The sequence below is a fragment of the Glycine max genome, chromosome 6, assembly GCF_000004515.6.
Source record: "Glycine max cultivar Williams 82 chromosome 6, Glycine_max_v4.0, whole genome shotgun sequence".
Taxonomy (NCBI): domain Eukaryota; kingdom Viridiplantae; phylum Streptophyta; class Magnoliopsida; order Fabales; family Fabaceae; genus Glycine; species Glycine max.
Window position 1 is genome coordinate 28,687,469 of NC_038242.2, and position 22,757 is coordinate 28,710,225.

At 36.0% G+C, this 22,757-nt stretch overlaps 1 protein-coding gene across 1 annotated transcript; it reads left to right on the forward strand.

Moving 5' to 3' along the window:
* The first annotated feature begins 16,205 nt into the window (after window positions 1-16,205).
* LOC100808819 (2-alkenal reductase (NADP(+)-dependent)) lies at window positions 16,206-21,061 on the forward strand. The gene is made up of 5 exons (XM_003527137.5): window positions 16,206-16,452; window positions 16,650-16,827; window positions 18,402-18,568; window positions 18,651-18,733; window positions 19,664-21,061. The coding sequence occupies exons 1-5, from the start codon at window positions 16,219-16,221 to the stop codon at window positions 20,040-20,042; spliced, it is 1,041 nt and encodes a 346-aa protein (XP_003527185.1). The 5' UTR covers window positions 16,206-16,218; the 3' UTR covers window positions 20,043-21,061.
* The last annotated feature ends 1,696 nt before the right edge of the window (window positions 21,062-22,757 follow it).

Genomic DNA, 22,757 nt, shown 5'->3' on the forward strand with positions numbered 1-22,757 from the left:
CATCATGTGCAGCAACTCCAGCTTTCCTTCATTGTCTAAGTGCTTATGTTTTAACAAAATTTTAGCCAATCTTTTAAAACTTAGTAAAGCTAAGCACTAACAAGTATCAATTTGATGCCACTCTCCATATGTAGAAGATTAGGAAAGTTGGAAATAATGCCCACCCAAATGACTTTACAATTAGTTGACCGATCCATTACCAGGCCATATGGAGTAATTGAAGATGTGCTAGTCAGAGTAAAACATTTTATCTTCCCAACAGACTTAAAGGAAATGGATATCTCTGAAGATACTGACATCCCTGTAATATTGGGAAGGCCATTCATGTTGACCACAAGCTGCATAGTTGATATGGGGAAGAGGAAGCTGGAGCTAGGTTTTCAAGATCAGAAAATTGATTTTGATTTGTTTGTTGAAGACAAGCCTGCTCTAGAACACAATGTCTGCTTACAGGTAATGGAAGGAGGTCAAGAGGTTCTAAAAGTAAGAACCAAAACATAAGATCGCCCAGTGAGGTAAAAGCATCAAGCTAATGACGTTAAAGAAGCGCTTCCTGGCAGGCAACCCAGTTTCAATTTCTGTAACTTTTGTTTTTCATGCATTAGATCATTGGGAACTTGCTGCATAATCTGTACATAGGAGTAAATCAGCCTATCTTTGAATGTTAGATATAAGGGATTCAATTTGTTGAGGAAGGGACTGAAAAATAACTTATTAAACATTCTATGAAAAACAGTCCTTTCGCTAAGCGCCAGCTTCGCGCTAAGCGAATCTTTGGTCATGCGCTAAGCCGAGAGTCTCAAGCGCTTAGCGCCCAACCCTTGCATCTGAGGCTGATTTGGTCCGCTAAGCTGGCCAAGGCTGAGCTAAGACAACTTCAATTCGATCTGAATTCGGCTAAGCTGCAGCCTGATCGCTAAGCGACAGCTTATCCTTGGCTAAGCGCGACCTATTATCGCCAAGCTAAATTCCTTACAGCCAAAATTGAGGTTCATGAAGCTAAGCGCCAATCATGCAGCTAAGCTGAATTCCTTGCGGCATTGTAAGCGCTAAGCGAGTCCTTATCAGCTAAGCGCATGCTCCTCTGTACTTAAGATGCATCATTTTAGCTAAGCCAGCCCATAACCCGGCTTAGCGAGAGTTGCAGCTTTTCTGATCTGCAGACCTCGCTAAGCGGACTTATCTGAGCATTAAGCCAAGCCTGTGTGCAAAAAAAAGAAAAAAAAACTAATTTTGAATTTGAAATGTCAGCTAAGCGCACGGATCCACTAAGCGAGCCTCGTTGAGAAACCAAACGTCTCTTTGGCTCGCTTAGCGCAGCGATCCGCTAAGCAAGAGTGTCGAAAACTGTTTAAGTGACTGTAACAGCAGTTACACTCACACTTGCCAGATTTTGGAAACTTCATCTCTGCATTCTCTCTCTCCAAAAATTTGCACATTTTGCATCTGTGCTTTCTTTTTGCATTATCAACTTCGAAGCAACAACCATACACCATCCAAGTAAGTTCCTTGATTCCTTTTCTCTATTTTCTTGTCCAAACAATAGGATAGAATACTTCACTTGTAGTTTAGATTTTTAGGGTTTTAATGTTTTGTTAGAATTAGTTTAAGATTAGGATTATATGCGCTTGTATACTGTATTGAGTATAATGCACACATTGCATGTTTGATATGCCTTTTAGAGGCTTGAAAAGTGCAAGAAAACAAACTGTGTTTTCTGGAAAATGCGATGAACTCGCTAAGCGAGTTCATCAGTACTCATTGTATATAGGCGTTCTCTGAAGAACTCGCTAAGCGCTCTTACTGCGCAAAGCGAGTTCATCCTTTGAGGATGAATACTCATCCTCTTGTTGAACTACCTGTGGCTAAGCGAGGCTGAATCGCTAAGCCCAGGTAACTTAGACAATTTTTTGTTGACAGCCACGCGCTAAGTCGAGCTTTCCTTGGCCAAGCGCGATTTGTTGCAGCATCCGCTGAGCTAAGCGAGCTTCGCTCGCTAAGCTCCCAATACTTAGTGAAATTTTTGAAGATTTGGTGCCACTAAGCACAGCCTATAAGGAGCTTAGCGCATATCCTTGCAGCAGATGTTCAGCTTAGCGGGCACTTTCCAGCTAAGCCAATTCTGCAAAAGCTGAATTTCTGCAGCTTCCACTAAGCAGCTCCACATGTCGCTAAGCGGTAGTATTTTTTTTTGCAAAGGCCAGCTAAGCGGACCATGTCTCGCTAAGCGGCCAATGTCTTTTTCAGTTTTATTTTTCAGTGTTTTCATTTTTAATAAATTGTGTCCTGATTAATTGTTTGGTTTCTTTATTTGCAGATGGCTTCTAGGAAACGTAAAAGTATTGGTTCAAGACTCACAGTGCAGTATGACACAAGGAGATTCTCTTCCTTAGATGCTTGGACCAGATACACAGATAATTTTCTAGGGAGAAACATTTTACCAGAGAAAAAAGTAGAGAAATATCATTCTAAGCTAGATAAGTTTAAGGCTAAACTGGAGAGGCATAATTTCCATAAACGCCTCACCAATTTAGTCGATGGGAGCATAGACCTAGCTTTGGTGAAAGAATTCTATGCAAATTTATACAGTTCTGAGGATCATCCACCAAAGCAGTCCAGAGTCAGAGGTCATTTGGTGAAGATTGATGCTGACAATCTCAACACATTCTTGGAGACACCTGTGGTATTAGCTGAGGGGGAGACCTTACCCGCTTACTCCAGATACTACAGGTTGCTTACAGACTACAGAGAGATAGAGGTTGCTTTATGCATACCTGGCCAAGGGTTCATCTTGAACTCATAGGGCCATCCTAGGAAGATTCTCAGGAAGGATCTAACTACACTAGCTCAGGTGTGGAGTGTCCTCTCATACTCCAACTTGGCCCCCACATCACACACTTCTGGCTTGACAGTGGATAGAGCTAGGCTGATCTTTGGCCTAGTTTCTCGCTTGGATATGAACATAGGGGCGATGATCTCAGGCCAGATGATCTCTATAGCCCATTCTAACACTTCTAGACTTAGGTTCCCTGCTCTAATCACCGCATTATGTAAATCCAGAGGGGTTGTCTCTGATAGCCTCACCTTTGAGCGCCTGAGCCCGGTCATTAACTTGGCCTACATCAGGAAGAATTGTTGGAACCCCGAGGATCTAACAGTTTCTATCTGAGGGGCTAGAAGGGCGAGGGCAAGGCCAGCTGAGCTTCCTTCTACTTCTGCAACTCCTACTCCAGCATCCACTTCAGCAGCCCCTTCTGTCCTAGTTCAGACAGATTCTCAGCGCTTTGAAGCCATGCTTCAGAGCATTCATCAGGGACAAATCATTTTACTACAAAGTTTACAGGTGGTGGCACCTCGAGGATCTATTCCTTCAGTGGAGTAGTTCACTGAGATGGTAGCCTGGCCTGGGACCCAACCTTTTCTTCACAGGGAAGATGAAGGTCCCACAGCCCAGGTACCTCAGCATGTGGAGGATGAGTCATCTAAGGCCACCATCCCAGAGCCATTTGTTATAAGAGAAGAGGCAGAGGAGACACAGGTGAGACAGGTAGCTGCTGCCACACCTGAGCGATCCCTTGAGGCTACTTCAGAACCTTCTGCACAAGGGGAGGATATACCCTCACCTCAACCTGCAGCAAACCCCTCCACTCCTTTTCTAGAGATGCTAGAGGACCCGACTACATGAGTCCTAGCTATGGACACTTCTCCTCCAACTACTCTAGTATTGCATCTGACAGATGAGGAGGATGTTCAGACACAGGACGCCCAGGACCAGTCACAGAAATTTTGATTCCTGATGACACTTTTTGTTGTTTGGTTTATTATTATTATGAATATAGTTTCAGTCCAGTATTTCTTTTATATTTACATACACTACTAGTTTTATTTATGGATAGTTGGTTTGCCTATTCTGAAGCATTTTGAACAGCTTGACTTGATTTTGATGACATGGCAGTAAAACGCTTTTATCTTTTTGTGAAAAATGGTTGTATGCTTTTATTTTAGATTGAATGCATGATTAGGATGGAATTTGTGTTTCTTTTCATGAGTTTGAACAAATATGCCTGTTGGACAAAGAAAGAACAAGAATGTGAACTTGCAATTAGAATTGTTAGTCAATAGACAGATTGATTGAGAGAAAAAAGCTTGAACCAAAACCGGTGAGAGTGTGATCTTACATTGTGAGTGAACAACTAGCTATGAGTAATAATCTTTGCATGAATCTCTAAATTTTGGAATGAAATGTATAAATAAGGACATGATTGATGGAAGCTTGCTTGTGGGGCTTCTATGGAGGTTGGATCTTTGACCTTCAATGAGGTCCTTTAATGGTGATTTTCCACCATGGAGATGCAGCGGAAGACAAAGGAGAAGAGGTGAGAGGAGGCGCCATCCACTAGGGAATAAGCCATGGAAGAAGGAGCTTCACCACCAAGATGAGCCTTGGATAAGAAGCTTGGAGAGGATGCTTCAATGGAGGAAAAGAAAGAGGGAGAGAAAGAGAGAGGGGGAGCACGAAAATGAAGGAAGAAAAAAGGAAGAGAAGTTGAACTTTGAGTTGTGTCTCACAAGACTCTCATTCGTCAAAGTTACAACAAGTATTACACATGCTTCTATTTATAGACTAGGTAGCTTCCTTGAGAAGTTTTCTTTAGAAAACTTCCTTGAGAAGCTTCTTTGAGAAAACTTCCTTGAGAAGCTTCTTTGAGAAAACTTCCTTGGGAAGCTAGATCTTAGCTACACACACCCCTCTCATAACTAAGCTCACCTCCTTGAGAAGCTTCCTTGAGAAGATTCCTAAATAAGCTAGAGCTTAGCTACACGCCCCCTATAATAGCTAAGCTCACCCTCATGACAAAATACATGAAAATACAAAAAAAATCCCTACTACAAAGACTACTCAAAATGACTCGAAATACAAGGCTAAAACCCTATACAACTAGAATGGCCAAAATACAAGGCCCAAACAAAGGAAAAACCTATTCTAATATTTACAAAGATAAGTGGGCTCATACTTAGCCCATGGGCTCAAAATCAACCCTAAGGCTCATGAGAACCCTAGAACTTTCCCTTGGATCTCTGGCCCAATCTACATGGAGTCTTTTATCCAATGCCTTTGCGGGGTAGGATTGCATCAATGATGAAGGCCATGATTGTGCATATACAAGCCTTTTGACCAAAAAGCTTACCTTGAATGATAAATTGTATCCTTTGCACCCTTTATGAGCTGAATGATATTGTCAAAAATTTGAACCCTGAACTTAAATCATTATCTCCAGATACCTTGCTTATATTTTAGGAGAGCATATGGTTCAAGGAAAATTTATCCCAAAATTGGGGGGGTGAAGTTAATAGGAATGTAAAGAAAAGGTAAAGCATCAGCACACACAACAAATAAGTTGTATGTTAAAAAAAAGAGCAATCAAAGAAAATATGTGTTGTTATAATAAGGTCAGAAGCAAATGAAAGTGAAAAGCTAGTGAGCAAGCTAATTGTATTGAAAAGATCACTTGGATAAGTCTAGGATGTGTGCTCTCTTAGAATCTAAGCCTTTGAATCCTAGAAAAACCAATGAATTTTTGTAGCCAAACCTCACTACAAGCCGAAGAAAGTCCTTCTGATTCTATTTATACATTTCTGACTTTATGGCATGAGATGAAATTCAAAGATTGGACCTCTTGCTAGTTGTTATTAATGAATAGCTTAAACACTTGTGCTTGAGTGAAACAGTAGCCGTGAAACTATGGTTTAAGCTACTTTCCTTAATATTTGTCTTATGATTAACTCCATCTAATAGTACAACTTACATTTTATTCTTCTCTTTGAATAACTGCATATTTTGTGAAAGCCAAGTGATGAGTACATAATGCTTCATTCTCTTATCATGCAATCAGTAATTTTTGTTGCATACACCTTTGTACATAGTCACTGCATGTTATTGTCACTTGAGGACAAGTGAGTTGTCCTCTTTTTGCTTGAGGACAAGCAAAACTATAAATTTGGGGGAATTTTTAGTCGGTGAATATGACTAACTTTTGTGTATAAAACTTGTGTAAATTGTATCAAACTCTTCCAATTTATGGTTATTTTGTAGTGTTATAAGTATTTTCTGTTAAGTATAGGTAATAAATACTTAGTACTTCCATTTTGTGTGTTTAATAATCATTTTCTCTCAATTTCAAGTTAATTAGGCAAGCTTTGAAAAGTGTTGTTTTTCACCTTCTCGCTAAGCCAATCTGTTGGCTTAGCAAGCATTCGCTAAGCGCATCACTCATGGGCTAAGCGCAAGGAAGACTCTGGAAGAAGATGAGCTATACTGGTTCGCTAAGTGCACCGCTTCATCTCACTAAGCGCACCGCTTTAGTCCATACGCTAAGCGAGAAAGGCACGCGCTAAGCCAAAATTCACTAATGTGCGATAAGCGGTCCATAATTGCGCTAAGCGCACAAGCACGAACAAGGCCACCTATTTAAGCCTGAAATCAAATTTTAGAGAGGGAGTTTGGGCTGCGATTCAGAGCTTTGCATGTCTAGAGATTCTAGAGAGAGAAAGGTCCAAGTTCCAAAGAGTTTTGAGAGATTTTGTTGTGTGAAGCTCTGCAGAGACTAGAGCTTGAAGCAGGAGCCGTTCTGAGAGCTTGAGATGACTTTGTGAGTGATTGTGAGATCCTAGAGGTGAAGGAGACATCCTCACCACTTGTATTTTTGCAATCTTTCATCTTGTTCTTCTCTTTGTTGTAAAGAAGGCTTCCTAGTTATGGAAAGCTAAATCCTCTATTGGATCTTCCCTGTAGGTACCTGATGTAAATATATTTCTATCTATTTAATGATGTTTTGTGTGTTCTCTGTGCTATCTATTTTTCACTCCAGTATGCCTTTACCTTGATCACGTAGATGCATGCTTTGTTAGGGTCATTCAATAGTGGAAACTGGTATGATTCTAAAGTCCTTGATCGTACAGGGCAAAGTTGTCGTACTATCGCGAGGAATCGGGGTGCGATAATTTAGTTATGTATATGTGTCTTAATGCGGTCCTGGTTGAGTTTAGTCCAACAAGAGGAATCTGCAGACAATGCTTGATCAGGATTAGGCTAAACTATCATGAGAAATCAGGGTTTAGTATCTCAGGAGACACCATAGGAATACATGCGTATTCTTAGATAGAGAATATCTTTTTAGCATCAGGCACCTATTAGGAAGGCCAACATGTTTTCTACTTGTTTTTACACATCATTTCTCTCGCGTGATTTTCCTTTTTGCACAGATAGTTTACACACCTGTTCATATTCACACTTATCTTTACACACCGACACCTATTTGTTGAAATAGCTTATCAAATAACACAAGTTCCCCGAGAGTTCGATACTCGGTTCTTACCGTTTTATACTACTTGTACGATCCGGTGCACTTGCCAGAAGCGAACAAGTTTTTGGTGTCATTGTCGGGGAACTTCTTTCTATTTGGGAAGTTAGTTCGTTTGTAGGTGTCTATTCTTTATTTGTTATTCTGTGATTGTTTTTGTGAATATTTGTTCTTAATTCCTATTTGTCTTTTCTTGTTAAACTGGATAACTGTTATTCTGTTAGTATTATATATGCATAGATCTCCCATAGGCAATTTAGTTCCTCTTTTCTTGTTAAACTGGATAACTGTTATTCTGTTCACACTTATCTTTACACACTAGACACCTATTTGCTAAAATAGCTTACCAAATAACGCAAGTTCCCCGAGAGTTCAATACTCGATTCTTACCGTTTTATACTACTTGTGCGATCCAGTGCACTTGCCGAAAGCAAACATATTGGTGTTGGCATTTAATAAAGGATTCTATGACTTGGCTAATCATATCCTGGACTTGATCACGAGTGACAATAGCGAGTTGTGCATAGTTGAGGGGAGTGGGGCTGGAACTAGTAGAATAAACAATAACAACATCATGTTCGCCCTTATCTCGAGAAGTGACCTCATTTGAAGTTGTAGACTACTTGGATGTAGGGTCTTGAATATGTGATTCAACTTCATCTTCCATAGCTGCATTGGACACCTCAGGAGTTTTTTCCATGACACCAGTGTTTGTAAGGTCAATGATGACCCTACATACAATGGCGTCGTCCACAGCTTTAGTAGAAGCTTCAGCTTAGATGGAGACAACTGTAACGACCTGCCTCATCGCTACGATATCACTTACTATAAAATGTGACATTTCAATTTTTAAGTGAAAGCTCCATTAATTTGATTCTGAAAACGATGGTAAATTTTTTGCTATGTACATTCATCAAACAACTCACAAACACGTGAACTAATACATACATATATATATATATATATATGTATGTATATATATATATATATATATATATATATATATATATATATATATATATATATATATATATATATATTATACACCACTGCACATCTTTCAAATGTCAGAACATAATTTAGTTTTTTTTACATATATCTAAACTTGGGACTTACATGCCCAATCAAAAATATTCAAGGAACCAATTAAGGAAGAGTTCATAACAAAACACAACTCTCCCCCAAAATAAATTCCAACATTATCACATCGGCTTGACGGCTCCATCAAAAAAACTTCTCTCCAAGTCACCTACTATTGCTCATCTACTCCCACGAATGAAAGTTCGAGATCATCACAGGCACCAATCATATGGTACAAAAATTGCAAGGGTGAGTTTATTATAAAAGATCAACAAACACCAAAAGACAATGATTAACAAGAAAACAATAACAATAACCACAATCATTCTCAATAACCCATCGGTTCAACGTACACTTAACAAACTAGTCATCAACTTTTCTATAATTCAAATCAATTATGCTCAGAATGATGCATGTACCTGACTTAACTCTAAAATGCAATGTGGTATCATTTATCATGAAATAGCCTAAGCGTGTCCACATGACACTCTCACTTAGGAAAACTAGGCAGCAAATGTCGAGGTCACCCTGTCATGCACAGGCAACTCCTCCCCCCCCCCCCCCCCCATGGTGATCAACCTGAGTCTCAAGGAAGTTCCAAACCGAGTGACATGCCTCCAAGTACAAGTATTTTTCCTCATGAAAAAACTATGAGTACTTACTGACAAAGTTTGTACTATTTCCATGCAATATGAAGTATGAAACATGAGCATCATCAATGCATTGACCATGGATAGTTAAAGATTCTAAGTCATCCCCTTCTCTCTTTAGGAATGCTTAAAACTCTTTAAAACACTCTATCTCCCCCTCTAGGGATATCCAACATGGTCATCACACCCCCATGTACATACACAACATACATCATCACAATAACATCATCAACATCAACATCATCTCATCTCAACATCATCATCAACATCACAAGCAATCACATTCCACATACATACATATAAATTCATGTCTGGGATCACAATCCCCAAGTCTTCAGGCAACATAAACCTCATACAACAACAACAATCTATAATATCATGAGACTCATATTTTTAAGGAAAATTCTAAATTAAAGAGGAGAACTATGGTATTCAAAATAAACTCTTATGTCCGTTTAAAATTTAATAAAGAAGTAAATAGAAGAAAAAATATAAAATTTTGGGCAGAGTTTCCTCCATAATTAAGACTTTTTCCAAAAATTTCAATCAATACAACAACATCATTGACAATTTCAATCATCAACAACAAATATATCACATCTCATTAGTTAAAAACATAGTTTTTCTTGAAAACCAGAATGCACATCAATAACAAATGTATCACATTCCATTAGTTAAAAACACAGTTTTTCTTGAAAACCAGCATGCACAAGGACAGACATACATCCCCATAATTGGATTCCCTGTCCCCAACTATGGTATCAAAAGTTGTAAACAAACAATAAACTTCCCTCACCTATCTATATCTCTCTGTTAGTTCTTATCGGCGTTGTTCTAAGATCTCTTAGGTTCACGTCCGTTCGTTCAAACGCAGAGCTCTATATACCAAATCAAAGATAATTCAGTATAAATTTCAAAGACAAGGTTAATATTAACTTTTGGGGTAAATACCCATTCAATTTTAAAAGGGGATAAAGGGGTGTTTTGAGATCCATATCAAAGAGAGGTCATTTTGAAATTTTGACCACGTCACTATGACCAGTGTTCAACAAATGTTACAAAAACAAAGTCTATTTTATAAAAAGGAAACTTTTACAACGTCTCTTTTTCAAGGGTTTTTCAAAGGAAGTGTGAAAACATTCACTAATGGTACCCAAGTCAGAAAAGATGCAAAGATAGGCTCAAACTAACAAGCAGAAGGCTTATAAATCACAATTGCCTCGAAGAAACCGCGAAAGAAGGATTGGAGGTTTCATTCTCTACCTAATCCTCGAGTTGAGTTTTGAAGATTCCGCTCCGATTAAATTGTTCTTCTTCATGCGGTGGTCCGATGGCAAGCAAAGGCGGCTCGTGGCGGTCATTGGTGGTGGAGGAGGAGTTTCGGGGTGTTAGGGGAGGGTTTAGGGGAAGAGAAGGAGAAGGAAAATGTTGTTTTATGCTGCTGGACGTATTTGTAGCCTGCAAGACTCACCTAGGCGAAATTTGGCTTGCATGCTCAAATTTTTTTGCTTCGGTTAAAATATTATATCTCATACTGAAGATGTTATATTGAAAATCCCAACGGTCAAAATGTGCAGAATTTCTTTGCAAGCCTATAGTTCAAATTTGAAAGCGATCCAACGGTTAATGAATCCAGGATTGCAATTTTAGTGGAGCAGGTTTAAGTAAAACTTAAAATCTCATAATTTCAACCTAGGTCAATAAAACTCCACATAACTCAACATCCACATCAAGCAAATCGCACATGGCTAATTCAAACAATACCTTAACTCATCTAAATAAATCAAGTAATCAAATAAAACAAGAAAAACATCAAACATCTATTTTCAATTATCGAAATTTCAAGGCGTTACAACAACAATTTCTTTCTCAACAACAACATCATCTTTGTCAACCTTCTTTTTTTGTTGAGCTTCATGGAGCTTAGTCACATGAGCCATCATTATTTCTTTTGATATCTTTTTCAAGTTGTAGGTGCCTTCGTACTGAATTGTTGGAAGCTTGAGAAGATGTTGTATGAATGAGTATCTATCAACATCCTTGGTAAAGCAAACGCAAGTGTCATCAAAGTGATACTTCCTAATAGGACGTAACACTTGAATAACATCGCGATGCACAACAATGTCACCTCCATCATAGCCAGAAGTGGAGGCTTTTTAAGAGTCCATCCACACGATCTGACACTAGAAGATCCTAGCATCATGAGCGTTTGAATTGCATATTAGCTACTTTTCATTAAACAACAAGCTCCAGCTACGAGGGAAGTTCACAATCTCCACCTTCATTTTCCTTGTAGGCATGTCTTCTTTGCAATAAAGCTCAAATCCTTTTTCCTTTGGAGTACCCCACACTGGTAGAGGCAGACACACTCTATTAGTAAACCATCTTGATGTTGGTGGCCCTTGAGATGTGCAGTTTGACTGGGGATAAGTATTTTTCTTGTGATAGATTTATATCAATAGGACACATTGGCAAGAGTCTAGAAATGGGTGTCCACAAGTGCACCTTCTTCTAAAACTCTATCTTTAGAGGTTCCACTTCTTGCAAACCTTCTTTATTTTGAAAATAGTTCCTGAGGGATGCAACTTTGGGAGCTCTTCTTGTCTTTTAGCTTCTGTATACTGTGCCAAGCTTGAGTGGGGGTCACTTCGGTGGAAGGTCGAACTCAATGCTGAATTCCAGGTGTGAGCCAATAGGGAGACATCTTAATAATGTTTGGTTGCACTGGACGAGTGCATTGTGGAAGTGGAAGATGAACTATGGCATCTGATGACCCTTAAATGCCTCAAAAGGAGTGTGCACATAGTCATGTTGCATCCACACGGGTGCTTGGACTGATATTTTTTCCCTAACTACAGGTTCAAAGAATAGCACTTCAGAGAAGGGGGTTGTAGGTGTAGGATTATCATTAATGAATGCTAGAGGAAACCTCTGAGCATCGGTTAATGGTTCCCTGGGAGCAACCCTTCTGAATTTGTCTAGATGTAGAGGGGATGGAGGTGGATGCAATTGAGTGGACGATGCATGCTTGTGGAGGGGTGAGATAAGAGTATCATTGGTGGACTTATTATCTGATGAGGAAGAGGTTGGATCTTCCTTGTTTCTAGTAATGCAAATTGCCCATTCTTTATCACCAATCTTTAGGTTAGCCTTAGTCGCCCTTGTCTTAATATGTCTTAGAATAATAGAAAGGATGACAAATGCCCGAGGTTCAGAGACTAGTTGAGTTTTCTTTGCCTTCTTTGGTGTAAGGGCATATGGAGCAGCTACTTTCCTCTTTTGCTTGGCCACTCGCACCAAACCTTCATCATCTTCATCAGTCTCACTTAGGTCTTTCAACCTTTGTGCGACTGAGTTCACTACCGGTGGACGTTCAGGAGTAGACGCAGTAGGTTCATGTCTTCTAGTCTTGTGCTCCTTGGCAAGAAGCTATTCTTCTTCTTTATCCTTTTGAGACTATTTTCTGGTCTTTTTTTCTTTTCTGTTGTTCAGCCATGATCTTCTGAATCTTTCTTGAAATACCAAAGTTGTTCAGACCTTGGTCTTCATCAGCGATGACCTTGGCTAGCCTTTTCTGTTTCCTCTTGTTGATGGCGCCCACGTCGACTTCAGGAGCCTCCTTCAAGCTTTGTTCTAAAGCAACCTTCATAGCTTTCAGGTTAGTCTTGCTAAACTTTTTTTGTTTAGCAACCATTGAACATGGTGTGCTCAGAATCCTCGCCCATCTTGTTGAACACATGGTATAGTTCTTGATCCCACAAGAGCTTGTTGATGAGGGTTGCATTGCATATGTCGAACAGACCACCTAAGCTCTTCAAGCTCCTCAGCCTGTTAATGTATATGGTGTGTGGAAGGTCAAACAAGAGGTTTTCCATCAAGTGAAACATCACGAACTTGTGTAGATAAAAAAGGCTTGTTTTTGAACCTGCTTTATGAAGAACACTCTTGTTTAGAATGTTGGCCCATATCTTTTCCTTCTCATACACCAAGTTGTAGACAATCCTCTTCAAGCCACCATCCATGCCAGCATTCTCCCTGTAGGGAGCTATGGTGACATAAGATTCATAGTTCTTTTCCCAATTCTCTTGGTAAGTGATTGAGACCGTACCCGAATCAAATAAACATTAAAATGTAGTAACTAGGAAGTGATCCTAGGTCGTTTCGCAACGAGCAATGATAAACCAAATGTTCATAATAGATAGTAGGAAATAGTAACAAATTGGGGGGGGGTTGTTTGCTTTTGTAAATTAAACAGCGAGTAAAATTGAATTAGAAAATATCATAATTAAAATACGTTGCTTCCCCTTAATTCACAAGCAAGTCTCTTATCCTAGGTTGCGAGAATTTATCCTTTATCAGTTTAACCACTTAATCCAACCCTAAATTAAATTACTAAGTGAAATTTAACATAAGGCGTTCATTATGTGATTAAGCAACACATACACAAATTACTCATAAACGATCATTAAGCATGAACGTAAATTAAGCGCAGAGACAATTAATCAAGCACTAAGCATGCATGAATTAATAGCAACAAATTTAGAGTAATTAGTGAAGAGGAAAAACTGAACAGAATTTAACAGTAATAATAGAACCTCAAAGAGAATTGTGCTTGATACTCAACAAAAACAATGTTGGGGACTTAGCCTTCCATTAATCAATAGAAAACGAAATTATAGATTGAAGAACGAAATTTTATTGATAAAATTAAAAGTCAGAATTGGAATTGCAAAAACGAAAATAAGAGAAAGAGAAGATAGGGCTAAACTAGAACCTTGGTGTTGTTATATAGTTTTCCAGCCCTAAAGCTTACAAATCTGTTTTAAATCCAAACCCATAAATAAAATAAAATCAAATCTAGATAAGATAAGATAAGATCTAGATGAAATAATATCTGGATGAGATCAAATCTAAATAATATCTAGATAAGATAAGATCTAATTTTGTAGAATAAAATAGGCTGCCCTCTTCAAGTCCAAGCTCAATTCTGGATTCAAGCCCAAACCCAATTCTGGATTCAAGCTCAAGCCCAATTCTGGATTCAAGCCCAATGCTTCATTAATTCCTGAAATTATATTAAAAACATCAAATTAGCTGAATGGGCCCACATAAGAAAACTGCCTAATTAATTTGACAATTAAGACTAATCAGTACTTAAAATGGTGCAAAAAAGGGTTAAGAAATAGAAGAAAATAATGTCACATCAGTAAATACTGTCCTCATGCAGACATCTTGTTGCCTTAGCAATAGTGTTGTAGGATAGCACTACCTTCACTCCCAAAACCTTTGAAGCGACAATCTTCTTGTTGACAAACTTAGCATGTCTCCAAAAAGTTCTAATCAATTTAGGGTATATGGTTTGTGGTTCATTGAAGAAGTGTCTGACACCGCAAAATAGCAAAATCTCATTGAGCTTTAGACCCACTTTTTCGTAGAACTGATGTTGCTTTTGCATTTTTTTTTTTTGTCTATTTCTTACTATATCACATTGGTTTTGAGGAGAACCAATGTTGTATGGTGGATTTCAATATCGATTTTCATAATCGATGTTAAAATGATACTATTAACGATAGTTTCAACATTGGTTGAAAATGAATGTTGAGTGTTCATAAAAACCAATGTTAAAAGTTTATTTTCTAGTAATGAATGAAGCCTTAAATAGTTATAGTTGTTTAAAATCGTTAGAAATTACATTTTAAATTTTACTTCAAAATATGCAAGGTCCTATTTGGCATGTGCCAATGACATTTGAAAAAAAGACAAAAAAAGAATACTTTTTAAATTTGAGAAAAAAAAATAATTTTGAATTTAAAGGAATAAAAAAATATGACCCAAATTTAAGGGACTAAAAATATATTTATGGCTTATGTTAATTAACCAATCAAACTTCATTAAAACTTTCCAAATTTTAGATCAAGGCTATACTATCCATTTCTTACCTGTATGTAAATATGCATAATTGTTATCAAACTTTAGAAGGGATATTTTTAGAATTTTCTGCTTACTATTATGATATTATGATTTAATATTTTGTATTGAATAATATTTCAAATAAATTATATTTTTTTAACTTACTCAATTGTATGTATATATCAGATTATTAGTATATGTCACATTGTTATAATATATAAATTATTACGTAATATAATGATGCTATAATATTATATATTTACGCATAAAATTATTATTACAATGAGTAAATAATACAAACAATAATTAAATAAAAAAGTACTTTCGTAGTTTTTAATGACGAATTTATTTCATTTTCTTAATCTAATATTTGCAAATTAGAGTTTATGTGGTACCAATAGCCATACTGCAGAGAGATAAATAGCATTGAGCCATTGACCAAAACTTGGTTTCAGATTTTAAATTTATTATTGCATTTTTAGAAATAAAAAAGAATCTGGGGTGCTTAAAAGTTTCAAGTTCATGTATGATTCCATTTTTGTCTATTAGCACGCGCTCTCCTTTGTTTGAAATGCGTTTGTTGCCGGCCATATTTGTATTTAGCATTGTTTGGTTTGTTGATTGTTGTTTATAATTTTCGTTGGATGATACTTTAATTAGAGACCCAGTTGAAGCAAGTTTAAGGTGTAATAATTAAGGTATAGAAAAAACAAAAATTGCTCTTATGGGCTCGTCCGTCACTGATTTCTCTTTTATAAGAAACTGTATTTAAAGTTATATTATTTATATAAAGATTAAATATATTTTTCAGTTCAATTTAAATCATGATTTGTCTTTAGTTCCTAAATTTAAAATTGTCCGTTTACTCTTCAATTTTAAAAAATATTCTTTCAAGTCCTTCGGACGGTTAAAAAAAAGGTCATAAACTGTCAAAAAAAAAGTTAAGAAGGATTAAAATGAATATTTTTCAAAATTGAAGACTAAAAAATTAAAATTAAAATATAGGACAAAAAACAACCATTACTCAAATTTAAGGATATTTGAATTTTTTATAATATTTTTTAATGATACAGTATTTTTTCTTTTCTATGTCAATATCACAAATAATCTTATCTTATTAAACAGTTGTCTTTTTTTTTTCATGGCTCTTAGTTCTATAAATAGTGTAAAACGTGTGCATATGCATATAGAGGCGCAACAACTAGAAAAGCTGAAAAATGGAAGTGACGAATAAATACATAGTAATAAAGCATCACGTTGAAGATGCACCTAAACAGTCCAATTTTGAGCTCAAAACTAAGGCTTTTGCTCTGTCAGTTGAGTCAGGATCTGATGATATCATTGTGAAGAATCTCTACATTTCTATTGATCCCTATCAGATTAACCGCATGAAGAGTTATAGCTCTTCCCAGGGCACTATAAACTTTGCAGTGCCCATAACCCCAGGCGAGGTATTCATTAATTATGATTTATTTGTTAAAACGTAGGAATTCGAACTCAGGTAGGATTTATAAAAACTCAATAATGCTGATTTATATTAGAGAATTAGATTAATTATTTATTGATTATTTAGGAATGAGATTATTATAAGTAATTGTCTAATATTGCCAAAGATGTTTAATTGTCGTTCTAATTTGACACTTTCCAGGCTATTGATGGTGCTGTTATTGGAAAAGTTGTGGCTTCTGGGAATGCTAAGTTTCAAAAAGATGATTTGGTGATGGGAGTATTCACTTGGGCAGAGTACAGTTTGGTCAAAGAAGGGAACATAATAAAAAAATTAGAGTCCTCTGAATTTCCACTCTCTTATCATCTTGGAGTTCTGGGTAACTACATGTTACTGTTTATCATTGGTCACTTGTTACAGTTTAGTTGTTATTGTATTAGTAAAGTTTGTTGTACCGTTAATAAAGTTATGTTAGCTATAGATTAAAATTTCAGGAAAAAAGACTTGAGTAAATTACACAAATCTCACTTAAAGTTAAAAAAATTACATATATCACTTCATTTTTAAAATATATCTGAATTTAATGTTATTATTGTTTGTATGGAGTTGGTTTAGGTAATTTTGTACCTAAGATTATTGATGACTTGGTTAGAATAATTTCATTTGATTGTTGAAATCAATAATTGTTCATTTGATTTATGGATTTGATGAAATGAGATTGGTTCAATGGTTTCATAGCTAACTTTGATGTTTATTTGACTTATAGATTTACTAGTAAGACGACTTAACTAAGTTTTCTCTAGCTTGATTTTCTTTTTTATTTTTTTTATCAAAATTGATTTATACTTGAAAGAGGAAGATAAAGACATTTTTAAAAGAAAAAAATATTCATAGTCATGTGTAACACATGACTTAGTTATTATCAAATATTTAGACGATATTTATAAAGATTTGTATAGGTTTTAAAAATTAAATGAAAGTGGGTGTAATTTCTTTAAATCTCATAAAAGATTTGTATAAGTTTAAAAAAGAAGAAAATAGGTGTATAATTTCTTTAAACCTCATCAAAAAGTTATTATAATACCTATACCATAATTAAAGAAAGTAAACTCAAGCTTTGATGGGCTTGAATCTTGATATTGATATTCACAAAGTGGAGAGCATTTTGCTGAAACCTAGTTCGATAATCTCTAGGTAGTTATTATTCCATTTACAGTTTATCAAGGCAAATTACAGTTGGAGGAGCATTTTGGCAACTTGACCAGATGATGTGAACCTTACGGGGCGGATCGCTTGATACAGGCTACGGATATTTGGATGACGTCACTTTCAATGAAGGAAGATAAGTCAGGGTAGACGCTACTTCCGATGAAGGAAGATAAGTCTGGGTAGACGCCACAAGGATTACCTTGATAAGTCTGATAATTGGTTCAACAATGAACCAAGAGAGAAACTCTCACCCAATTTTATGAAAATGCCAAAACTTTTTTTTATTCAAAACAAAAACCAATACTTATAGTGTATCTGAACAAAAAGATAAAAATAGACATGGGCCTTCTAAATAGTTTGGGCTAAAATTACAATAAATAAAAATTAGAACTAAAAAACATATTTAACTTGGGTCTTCAAATTAATCTGGGCCTTCAGCAACAATTAATAGTCTTGATAGTGTCTCTGCCTTTGGGCCTTCATCCTTTTCCACTTGGACCTTCATCTTTCTCCACTCGAAGGCTTTGTCCTTCTCCACTTAAGCCTTCGTCCTTCTCCACTTGGGTCTTTAACCTGTATTTGGCCAGTTTCATGATTCTCATCATTGTAATATCTAACAACTTGTTTAGTCCTTTCTAAAAACTGATTATAACGAACTATTATGTACCACAGTATCACTACACTCCTCATGTTTGAAAATTGCATTTTTTTTATTTATTTACTTGTTTCCATTCTCTAATGCAGGATTCAATGGACTGTCAGCTTATGCGGGGTTTTTTGAATTGTGTAAACCCCTAAAGGGTGAAAAGGTCTTTGTCTCAACAGCTTCTGGAGCAGTTGGAAACTTGGTAGGGCAATATGCAAAGCTTTTAGGTTGTTATGTTGTTGGTTGTGCAGGGAGCCAGAAAAAGGTGAGGTAACTGAAGTTTAGGATTTTAATCTTACTTGAGTTTTCAGCTTAAATGCCTAACAATCCATGAATTATTGTCATAGGTTGCATTGCTTAAAGAAAAGCTAGGATTTGATGATGCATTCAACTACAAGGAAGAAACAGATCTAAACTCCACTCTTAAAAGGTTTGTCAGCTATGAAGCCTCGATACAAGATATGACACGGGTACAATACGACACATATACGGCAATATAACATTTTTTTTAAAATTAAGGATTCAACACGTCTTACGTTAATAAAAAACTATAACAAAAAATATATGTATGCAAATATGCAGATTTCTATTATAAAATTTTATCTAATGCAAAAACAGCGGAAAAAGTCAAAACCACAACATCATCCCGGAGGCACCTCACAATAGAAACGCGAAAAGCCAAAAACACCCAATAGAAACACAGAAAAAGGACGAAAACGGAAACCGCGTCGAAAAGGGAACCTCACCTGAACGAAAAAGATGCAGAGAATGTGACCTCGTTGGAGAAAGCGCGAACTGTGGTGACCTCGCCGGAAAACACGAGAACAGGGGTGACCTCGTCGAATAACGCAAACAGAGAATTCAGTTGCCGATGTCCGTCGTCCGGAGCCTGTAGTCCGTCGTGTTGTCGCCGTGCTCTGAAGAGAGGTTGCGTGAACGGAAAGGGTTTTTGGGCGCGAGGGAGTCTATGCTTGAAACAGTAGAGGCTAAATTAAAACTTTTAACTTTTTTCTAATTTTAAAATTTTTATTTTAAAATATTAAAATTATAAATTTTTAAAAAAATCAAAAAATGGTTCAATCCAATACGGCTTGAGCTGTGTCCCTTCAACGTAAGCTGTATCGGCGCCGTGTCGGAGCCGTATCCTATTTTTTAAAAAATAAAAAATATAAAAAATTCTGATACTTCTTAGATAGTATCGGTGTCCGACGTTAGTACGAAACCGGTAAGTTACCTATTTTGGAGTATCGGGCTTCATAATTTGTTAGTGATGGAAGATAAAATCACAAGTCCATTTCGGAATAGAAGTTAAAAACTTTAATTAGATTGTGTTTGATGTGGTTTATATTTTATATTGTAGGTATTTTCCTGATGGAATTGATGTATATTTTGACAATGTTGGGGGTGAGATGCTGGAAGCAGCGGTTGCTAACATGAAAGCATTTGGAAGAGTGGCTATTTGTGGGGTAATATCTGAGTATACTAGTGCTGGAAAGAGAGCTTCACCAAACATGTTGGATGTTGTGTACAAGAGAATCAACATCAGAGGATTTTTAGCTGCTGATTTTCTGAATGTTTTTGAAGATTTTTCCACAAAAACTTCGGATTACATACGTACAGGGAAGTTGAAGGTGATTGAAGACTTGTCATTGGGGGTGGAGAGCATCCCTTCTGCTTTTGTTGGACTCTTCAAAGGGGATAACATTGGAAAGAAAATTATAAGTTTAACAGAAGAGTGACGAAGGAATGCCACAATTTACCTCTATGAAAGTAGCTAGTGTGATGAATTTGATCTTTAAGAATAAGATTGTTGTTTTGTTTAACAGGAGATGAGATGATTGAAGCTTGAGAAATTCATTGAAAAAGGCTTTGAAGTTACACCTCATTTCAACTTCTGCAAAAGTAAACTTTAGAATCGGCAAGAATAAAATTGATTCACAATTTTACCGTTTTTTTCTATCTCGTAGGCCTGAATTGTCAGGTTATTCAAGGGTAGTAAAATATATAAATCCCCATATCATATATATATATATATATATCAACAACTTATGGTTGAAATGTGCAAATTATTATTATTTTTTTCGTTTTTCTCTTTCTTTTTTTGTTTAGTTTCTCACTTCTTCCACGTGTTATGTTCTTCATTATTTTGGCTATTTTATTACTCCCGCTTGCATGTGTCAGTGCTTCCCTCACCTCCCGTGCAACCTCTTCGTGTTCTGCTTTCATGCGTCTTTGTTCCACCATTTTTCAATTTTCATTTTCTCATTTATGCATTCCAATTCCGCACTCTAACCGCGATCCTGCATTTTCATTCTCTGGTGAGGTTGTCACCTGTGTTGGTTGAAGAAGTTCACTTCACCTTGGTAAGGTTCTTTGTATATTCTCCTCCACCCCTAAGCGCCAAAAGTTTTTTTCTTTTTTCTTTTTCATTTTCTTTGTAGAAACCTGATTTCTCGCTCAATTCACGTCACTGATTCACTTTATTTTTTCCTCAGGTCGACAATGGTGCTGCCACGTTGGAGAAACCAATGTCGGTGGTGAAAAATTCGTAGGAATTAGGCATGCTGGAGCCTCCCGATGATCCCAGAGAATGCGCCGTTCAATACTCTTCTTTGCCTCTCATCTCTTTTCCTTTTTATGGTTTTCATCTTCTTCTTTCACAACTCACAAAAAGAAGCATTTTTATGTTTTGCATTTTAGGATTCAAATTCAAATCGACTGTTATGGCTTATGGGTATGTGTTCATCACTGCAAGGTGTCCGCATTTGGGTTTCTCTCCTATTGAAAAAAAAATAGGTCGCTTTACACTAAATTTGTTTGCTTTCACCAATCTAATGCATTCTTGGATTTTTAATTTTTGTGTAGCAAATATAACTTCTATTTGGAATGGAAATTAATACTCACTCTGTTATTAAATAAGTTGCAAAAATATCAAGAGATTTACAATTTTTTTTTCTTTTTTGGGCTAGAAAGGCATTTAAGAATCTACTAATATTGTAATAACTCTACTGTCAGAATGCAAGACACTTGTGTTGAGCTATGACCAATACAAAGATGCATAGGATACAAGTGTTGTAATTGAGGTATATTCTTGACTATATGTAAGAAGTCATGTTTTTAATTTTATCTTGGTATAAGAGGTTTTTGCCATAAAAGTGTGTAAAAAAAATAATTGAAATTTTTTTCTGATTCATAACTTTGATTTGGATGGTTAGGATAATATTATAAATATTCTTTTTATTTAAGTCTATAAATCCGCTTGGTTTACTTTTTTTATTTGTCATTAATATTTTAAATCATCGTATTTGAATCTATTCTTGTAAGTTGAGTATGTCATGTATCAGCTTTTGAGCTAGGATTTGCAATTAATCATGCTTATCTAACTTTTCAGATCAAGCAAGGTAGGAAAGTTGCTTGCTGAAGCATTATTGGGAGGATTGCAGGGAAATAGGTAATTTGCTTATTTCAAAATTTCTTTATAAAATTTAGCTCCTTTAAAATTGTGGAATATGAAATATTTTTAATCTATGAATTTTAGGCCTATTACACAAATAAAACATATTTTTAATCTATCTATGGACTCATGGTCTATTTTATATTTACATTAATGGATTTCTAAAGACTGCTTAACAACTCATGGTCTATTTTAAAGTTTGTTACTTTCGATCCTTTTTGTAATGTAGTGATTTTGTTTATATTAAATGTCATTTGTGTATTTGTGTAACATTGGCTAGTGCTCTATTTTATCTGGATAATGTTATACGAGTCTTTCTGCATTTTGTTTGAATGATATTTTATTTTTTTATTTGTTTTGGACTTATTTATGAGTTGCAAGTTATGTGTTTGATGTAATGCTCAAATGAACTTTGACATGTTTTAGCTGATATAATGCTTAAGTTTATTATAAAACATGAACTTTGAAAAGAAAATTGCACATGGTTAGCTCAATCAAATAATTTTTTTTTCTCAACCTTTTAGATGATTGACTTTCATTTACAATGCATCATTGCATGCTTGCTGATTAAGGGAAAAAATTGCAGACCTAGGCCCCCAGGACTGAATCTTTCGATATGATATTGTTGAAGTTAGGAGATTACCATGTTTTAAGCAAATATGCCTTTTATATTATTCGTCTTACTGTGTGTCTACAGTTATTGAGCCTAAAAAATTGTCATGGATTGTGCTATGAGTGCTCAAGCAATTCTAAGATACAAGTGTGTCTAAGTTAAGATAATTTGATGGTAGTTATTATTTATTATATTTCAGTTTTATAGTTTGAAAACTAACATTTGACTTCTTAAAATTAATTGTGGTGCCCCTTATGATTTTGATTAATATATATTTAGTGGTGGGTTGGACTCTCATGCCTATAAACTTTTAACACAACCAAATCATGGTCCAATTATACTGAAAATTGCCCAAATCATGATGTATAGATATCATTATACATATTT